Raw genomic sequence first — 8,505 nt, forward strand, 5'->3', positions numbered from 1 at the left:
CTCTATTAGTTCTAAAGAAACCACTTCCTGTTTGCACTGTAAACCAGCTGGAGGCACATCCTTCAGGGTTCTACTACAATGATACATGGATCTCACTGCAGTGTCTTAATCGCCAATTCAGACTTCCATCTGATGCCAGAACATGTCTTCAAGAGAAGAATATATTGATGTTTGGAGACTCCACACTGCGTCAGTGGTTTGAATACCTTGTGAAATTTATTCCTAGTAAGTGTTTCAAATAAAGAGCTTGATCTGTAAATGTCAGGGCCTGACAGGAACATATTCTTTATTTATGGTTTGAAACTATGAGGTAGATAATTCGATTACCAGTGCACAGAAAAATACCCCTGAACAATGGACTCCTTCTAACAAAACAGTCACAACAAAGGGAAAGGGAAGAGTATACTGGGATTCTAATTATATACCTCACAAGTACCAAACATGGAGTAGCTTCAGTTTTCCCGATTTGCCGGGAAAAAAAATCGGGAAAACTGCTCAGAAAATAACTTTTTTATGAAAACAAGAGTCATAAAGTGTTCATCATAAGCCCCATTCCTTCAACTGTCCCCCAATTGCATATTGTTTCTCCCAATAAATTGTCTTCCATTATGTGCCTCAGTAAGAAAATCATGCCTCAAAAAGAAATGGACCCCAGCCAACCAAATGTTATTTTCCCTAAAATACAGTATTAAATTAAAAACTGTCAAGAAGTACTTATCAAGGCAGTCTCCTTTTTGTACTGCGATTCAAGATTTTATTTGCATGCTGGGCCCTTGTGATGCACCCAGTGTACCATCCTGGCTCCTCCAGGAAGCCAAAATGAAGAACCAAATTATTGCATTATTGAGTGTTAATCCTGCTTTTGTCTAATAATTCCATAGAAACCCAAAGTGTTGTGATCTTTTTGTAAACTGAAGAAAATGTTTTAATAAGTCATTATAAGCCAGATGCAATTCAATGAGGAAAAAATGTTATGGTTTATCTCGTGAAAACGTATGGGCGAGAATCAATTTGAGGAGATTTTTTTTTTTTAAGTTATTAAGTTCTTAATTAAGTTGCAGTATTTTCACATAGACTTAAGGGGAGAAGGAAAGGTTAAAACTAAGTAAGCCTTATCAGAAAGGTCCATCTAAATATACCAGTAAACCCTCAAAGTCCCCTGTCCCCTGTCAAAAGAAAAACTGCATTTCTTTCCTTCTATTGTGTACACATGGGCTTCTGTATCAGACTTCCTGCCTTCAGCTTAAACCTCATTGCCCTGGGCAAGAGCATGCTCAGTTTGCTCCTCTTCCCCACCCCCCTCCCTTTTCTACTGTAATCTGAGCCCAGAGCAGGGAGAGACTCAGGCAGGAAGTGATGTCACACCACGTTAATACTGCAGCTCCTATCCTAAACAAACAGAGAGTTTCTAGAGCTTTTTACTCAGGTATGGTAAAACATTCTACAGAATAAATATAGCATTCTAGCTTGCACTATTGCAGCTAATCTATTGGCAATAAAATGCCTCCGTTGCTTTCCTTCTCCTTTAAATAGAATTTTTATATGATAAACTTGGTTTTCCTCATTGAATTGCATCTGGCTCTATGGGACAATCTGGAACTGAATTAGCAGAAAAGCTTTTCTCATGAAATCGAATCTGGCAGTACTAACTTTTTTTTACCCTTTAACATCTGATTTCTTCATCTTAGCACTAAAGAGGATGGACCTTCATAAACCATATAATCCAGGCCCACTACTAGCTGTGGACACCGAGTCAAATATTGTGATGAGCTGGAGGTGTCATGGTTTGCCCTTTAAAACTCTTAAAATGAAAGCTGCTGATCTACACTATATAGTTAATGAGATCTCAGGTATTGGAGGTGGACCATTTACAGTAGTTGTGCTGTCTGGCTGGGCTCATTTCACAACTTACCCTGTGAATGTGTATGTGCGTTGGTTGAGAAAACTGCGGGAAGCTGTAAGGATGTTAATTCTTAGAAGTCCTGAGACAAAGGTTCTCATTAAATCAGCCAACACTGGTGATAACACAGTATACAGCAATAACTGGATTGCTTTTCAGTTTAACAAATTACTACGAGTAATGTTTTCTTCCCTCCCTGTGATTGTAGTAGATGCATGGGAGATGACATCTTGTCATTACCTTCCAGAGGCATTGCACCCAGAAGAACCAGTCATCAAGAATGAAGTTAGCATGTTGCTGTCCTATATCTGTCCTCACTGAATTTAATTTATTATACCTTAGGTCAACTACTGTATCATCATCGCTGATATCATTTTGGACATGGACTTCAGCAAAAATTAATTTTGTTCTGTATTGTTGGATGGCAAGTATTTATAAAATGTTTCCAGAGTATGAGCAGACTGCTCAGAGTATGATGTCTTTGGTTGGATGTGATGGATGTTCTATAGCCGGGTATTTTTCAAAATGATTACATTGAATTAACACAATAAAAATAAATCTCCTTCCATGCCTATTTCTACATAATGAACACATTTTGGATGAGCAAAACATCTGAGCCAAACTTTTTTAAAAAAAATTGTCTTCAGTTATTTTGAGTTTTTTTTGGGGTATTTAAAACTATTTTATGTTTTTGTTGATAATAAGCAGGTCACCGGTGACAGAAAAGTATACTAAAAGGAGAAAGGATGGAGACAAATAAATAGGGCAGAATTATGCACTGGTAAATACAATAAGCATGATGTGAATCTTTGAAAGGACTTATATTCCTTCAGAATCTGTTCTGACTAGTGATTCTTATAAGGTATGTTGGAAAAACCATTCTCGTGATGATCATATTGTTGCTTATACACAACCATTTAGTCAAGGTAAATTCATGTAGTCACCCATCTGATCTTTTCATTCATGTAACTTCTGAATGATCAGATAAGAACTGTTTTTATTCCTAAACTTTGGCTATAGTTATCTGTAGTCAAACTGGCCAGCAATCTACCTGTTTAGCCATAAATGGGTTCACCGACTTGATCCAATAATTCACTTTACTTCTGAATGATCATATCAGCAGTGGTATTAGCTAATGTGGCTGTTATTTTGTATAGTCAAATTGGCAAATGATATACAGGTTTGGGATCCCTTATCTAAAAACCTGTTATCCACTAAGCTTAGAATTATGGGAAGGCCATCTCCTGTAGTGTATATGTTAAGCAAACAACTCAAATTTGTTTCTCTGTAATAATAAAACAGTTACAGCTAAATAAGTTGCATCAATCTATATTGGCAAAACAGCCCTACTGGGTTTATTTAATGTTTAAATGTTTTTGTTTTTTTAAAACCCCAGGTGTCATGCATTCTGGATAATAAATCCTCATAATGTATTTTGAATGCTCATCACCTATATAATTGCTTGTTCAGCTCTGTGAATTGCTATATTGCGGTTTAGTATCTTAGTCATGTAAAAGGCAGGTATTTTCTCTGCTATATGACATAATAAAAATATGGGTTTATCCCCTTTGAAAACATTGCTTTCAATAGCCGTTCTCATAACCTGAACCTTCTTTTGTAAATTCACTAGCCCAAGTGAAGAAATAATTAAGAGAGAAGTATTTCTGTTTGTGTGTACAAAGCAAGACCTCTTTGGGACCTAGTAGAAGCAAATTAAAATATTAAACACAACTGGTAATTTTTGATTGGAATATGTTATGGTTATAATCCCTCAAGGACCAATTTCCTAAACTCTGCTAAGAATATAAAAGTGATCTGATCGGAAAGAGAAAAGAACAGTGCTGCTGCCAGGAGCACATACTGTTGAAGGCAGCTATTCTTTTTATATTAAGGTACCAATATACACATTTTACTCTTTAAGACATACTTGTAAATGTGTAATTTTTTTTTACATTTTATATTTGCAACCTGAGAATGGATACAAAATAGCTGGATACTCTGTTAGAAATTATATATATTACAAATTGGATTAACATTGAGTTTACAACCTCAGTATTGAACTAATTTTTGCAATTTATTTTTGTTTTGGTAGTCTTTCATACTCTTTTTATTGTGGCTGTGTATTACTCCTTGTTCATGGTGCATTTGCAGACTGAGGCTTGAATTTTTTAGACTAGAAATTATTTTATTAGAGTTTGACATTTTTACATCATGTCTTTCATACATGCAGTGTGTAGTTTGTCATCTTTCAGAGCTTCCTATGCAGGAGCTAATATATTATGCAGGAGCTAAATGAAGGTAATCCTTTGCTATGGAATTTCTCACTCTTACTACATAGAAGAAAATAATGGCCTCTCTAATAAAATCCATTCTAAAAGTTCTCTTTATAAATGACCTAAACATGTTCTTTGAGATGCCAGCCTCTAGAAGCCATTGACTGCCAGACTGAGACAAATGAATGAGATTTTTATGACTTGGCCATTTAAAAAGAGGATGATAAAATGCATTTTTTGCAATGAAGAAAACATGGTAAGGCACTCCCACCACTTCAGCTTTTCTTTTCTTAGTTCTGCATGTTAAAGAGGTGGTTCATCTTTACGTTAACTGTAGTTAACTTAATTCTAAGCAACTTTCCAGTTGTATTTTATTTTTTCATTTTTATAGTTTTTGAATTATTTGCTTTCTTCATCTGACTCTTTACAGCTTTCAAATGAGGGGTCACCCCATCTAAAAAAACATGCTCCAAAAGACTACAAATGTATTGTTGTTGCTATTTTTATTACTCATCTTTCTTTTCAGGTCGTTTCCAATCTCTCATTCAAATCAATTCAGGGTTGCTAGGGTAATTTGGGCACTAGCAAGCAGAAACTGAAGAGCTGCTGTGATAAAAAGTGAAATTACTCAAAAAGTGCAATAATAATAAATTAAAAACAATTTCTTAAAGAATATCACTCAGTACATCATACTTAAAAGTTAGTGTAAAGGTGAACAACACCTATAAAAAATTTCCATCCAGAAAACCTTCCTGCTATACCTACCCATGTGAACATGATTTGTTGACAGTGCTCAGGTACATCTTGTTTTGCATGTGACCAAAATGTTATTCTACATGAGAAAATTGGACAATGCAAAATGTATACAATACAATTATACAATTGAGGTTAACATTTATTTTGCCTTATTTGTAAATCCTGAACTTTTTTTCACCCTCAGTAACTCTGTTACAGTGTTCTCATAAAATATGTGTCCTATAAAGTTAGCCTAGGAACAAAACAATTAACACTAGAAATGTTTGATATACATTTGTTCTATAAACATTTTTGGCGGCAAGATCCTTTAGAGTTTATCAGGTGTAAAAAGCCATGAATGAGACCCCTGTTTATAAACTTATAAACTGGACTGTGTTTTTTCCCTGAAGACGTTTCACCAGTCATCCAACTGGCTTTCTCAATTCAGAATAACTTGTAAAACTTGAAACATCTTCAAGGAAAAACACAGCAAGTCTAGTTGATTTGACATATTTCTATAGATTTACCATGACCTGGATGAATGAGAATCTTCACAAACATCATCACTTATCATTCTGTTAGCAATAAAGGAATGCCACCTAGACTAATAGGGTAAATAATCAGATAATGTTTATTTGCGTGGGAAACACTCATGTGCTACTACATGAGCACTTCTAAACCAGTGCCCTTTGATGGCTCTTTTATACCCCTGAAAGGGGGTTTCCAAAGCGTCAGCTCTGACCAATCAGAGGCTAAAGTCCTTGTTTACTCTTAGTCCATATTCTGTGACGTATCCTCTACCCTCCAGGCTGATCTGTTCCAGGCAAAAAAAATGTTTAAGAAGTGTCTGGGACATCTAGCAGATCCTTGCAATGGGGACAGAGGATAGGTGGCTTAGCAAGTACACTTTTGAGATGGGGAAAGATGATAAGCAATAGAATAGGGTACAGTGCAAACAAAAATGAATCTGTAGTTTAGGGTCTGCAAGTAGAAATAGGTAACTCACCACACTTGGGAAGAGGCCCAGGTGTGCCGCCCTGAGCCCTCAGCACGGGGAGCGGACAAAGCAGGCACTCCATAAAGTTTTTGGCAATCTTCCACAAGGCAGATAAAGATCATAGTGAAGTTTATTGTGTCCACAGCGTTACAGGTTTCGTGATAAACACTTAATCATAGGCTGGAAAGATGATAAGCAATAGAGTAGGGTACAGTGCAAACAAAGTTCACAAGTCCAAGATAAAAACATCTAGGCATTCTATTAACATCAAACAACTCAAATCCAACTTAACATTTAATTAAACATATCTTATACATACTTGATGCTTCCAACTTATAAGTACAAATTTAATATGTTTCTAAACCCTAAAAATTAATTTGGCTAAAAATGCCATATTTTATATATTGAACATATTGCACCAGCCTAAAGTTTCAGCTTCTCAATAACAACAATGATCCAGGACTTCAAACTTGTCAAAGGGGGTCACCATCTTGGAAAGTGTCTGCGATATAATATACCGGATTCAAAGCTAAGACACTAAACTACTATTGTATTAATGTAATGTTTACTAAGTGAAAACCTACTAGACTGATATGGGACCTGTCATCCAGAATGCTTGGTACCTGGGGGTTTTCAGATAATGGATCTTTCTATAATTTGGACCTTCTACTAGAAAATCATGTAAACATTAAATACATCATTAGGCTAGTTTTGCTTCTAATAAGGATTAATTATTTCTAACTTAGGATCAAGTACATGGTACTGGTTAATTATTACAGAGCAAAAGAAAATAATTTTAATAAATTTAGATTATTTGGATAAAATGGAGTCTATGGGCAATGACCCTCCTGTAGTTTGGAGCTTTCTGGGTAACGGGTTTTTACGGATAATGGATCCTATACCTGAACTAGCATGAGGCTAATAGTTTTTGTATATGTTTGTACCTAAAAGGTAAAGAATAACTGCTAAATTATTAGACAAATAAAATATATTATATAAAAAACTTTGCTGTTAAACATGAAAATTGCCTGTAAAATGTTTATTTTTTCATTAACAGGAAATGTATAAGAATATAACAACTATAAAAGAATTCCAGCTGTTGGGATTTAAAAGTCCTTACAATTTGAAAATCTTAATTTTCCTCCTGTTTCTCATAATTTATATTTTGACTTTAGCAGGCAATCTAGTGATTATTGTCTTGGTCTCAATAGGAAAAATAATTAATTCACCAATGTACTTTTTCCTGAGCCACTTGTCCTTATCAGACATACTTCTCACTACTAATGCAGTTCCAAATATGTTACGGGTATTACTGGAAGAAGGGAGTTCAATGTCAGTTACTGGGTGTCTTACCCAATTTTACCTGCTATGTGCCTCAACCATTGGAGAGTGTTTCCTGCTCATGGCGATGTCTTATGATCGCTATTTGGCTATCTGCCACCCATTACATTACACTTCTATTATAGATGAGAAGCTTTGCCTCCGTCTTGCACTCTTGTCATGGATGTTAGGTTTGATGTTGCCATTAATTGCTGTCATTCCAGTATTTCAGTTAAATTTTTGTGGTTCTAATGTTATTGACCATTTTTACTGTGATTTTGCCCCTCTTATGGAGCTTTCTTGCTCAGACACTTCCCTTGTCGAAAGGGAAGTCTTCATATGCTCTGTTCCAACAATTGTTTTCCCATTTATCTTTATCGTTGTGACTTATGGTTACATCTGGCATACAATCATCAAGATACCTTCTACCAGTGCCAGAAAAAAAGCCTTCTCCACATGCAGCTCTCATCTTGCAGTCGTCTCTGCATATTATGGAACCCTGATCACTAAATACATGGTTCCCTTCAGAGGTCATTCAGTTACTTTAAATAAATGTGTATCTCTCCTCTATACCGTATTTACCCCATTGTTCAACCCCATTATCTATAGTCTACGTAATAAAGATATTAAGGTAGCCCTTAAAAAAATATTCATGTCAAACAGTGCTGTAGAAGATATTTTAAATACAAAAAAATGTTCAATTGTTCAAAGTAAATGTGGATTTTAAGATATTCTAACATGTATGCATGTCAAGAAAAACTGTAAAATAGTTTAGCTGGATGTACCATTACTCAGCATTATTAAAGCAGGTTTCAGGAAATGTTATAGTATCTCTGCTATGTACTGTTAAAGGGATACTGTCATGGGAAAAAAAAAAATTTCAAAATGAATCCTGTTAATAGTGCTGCTCCAGCAGAATTCTGCACTGAAATCCATTTCTCAAAAGAGCAAACAGATTTTTTTATATTCAGTTTTGAAATCTGACATGGGGCTAGACATTTTGTCAATTTCCCAGCTGCCCCAAGTCATGTGACTGGTGCTCTGATAAACTTCAATCACTCTTTACTGCTGTACTGCAAGTTGGAGTGATATGACCCCCTCCCTTTCTCCCCCCAGCAGCCAAACAAAAGAACAATGGGAAGGTAACCAGATAACAGCTCAGTAACACAAGATAACAGCTGCCTGGTAGATCTAAGAACAACACTCAATAGTAAAAACCCATGTCCCACTGAGACACATTCAGTTACATTGAGAAGGAAAAAAAGCAGCCTGTCAGAAAG

At 35.6% G+C, this 8,505-nt stretch overlaps 2 protein-coding genes across 2 annotated transcripts; both read left to right on the forward strand.

Moving 5' to 3' along the window:
* The first annotated feature begins 1,530 nt into the window (after window positions 1-1,530).
* On the forward strand, window positions 1,531-2,504 carry LOC108719980 (NXPE family member 3). The gene has a single exon (XM_041585594.1). The coding sequence runs from the start codon at window positions 1,625-1,627 to the stop codon at window positions 2,219-2,221; it is 597 nt and encodes a 198-aa protein (XP_041441528.1). The 5' UTR covers window positions 1,531-1,624; the 3' UTR covers window positions 2,222-2,504.
* A 4,461-nt stretch (window positions 2,505-6,965) lies between these two features.
* Window positions 6,966-7,952, forward strand: LOC108719988 (olfactory receptor 13). Its single transcript, XM_018269337.2, has one exon. The coding sequence runs from the start codon at window positions 6,966-6,968 to the stop codon at window positions 7,950-7,952; it is 987 nt and encodes a 328-aa protein (XP_018124826.2).
* Window positions 7,953-8,505: the final 553 nt, after the last annotated feature.

Source organism: Xenopus laevis, chromosome 1L (genome assembly GCF_017654675.1).
Source record: "Xenopus laevis strain J_2021 chromosome 1L, Xenopus_laevis_v10.1, whole genome shotgun sequence".
Classification (NCBI taxonomy): domain Eukaryota; kingdom Metazoa; phylum Chordata; class Amphibia; order Anura; family Pipidae; genus Xenopus; species Xenopus laevis.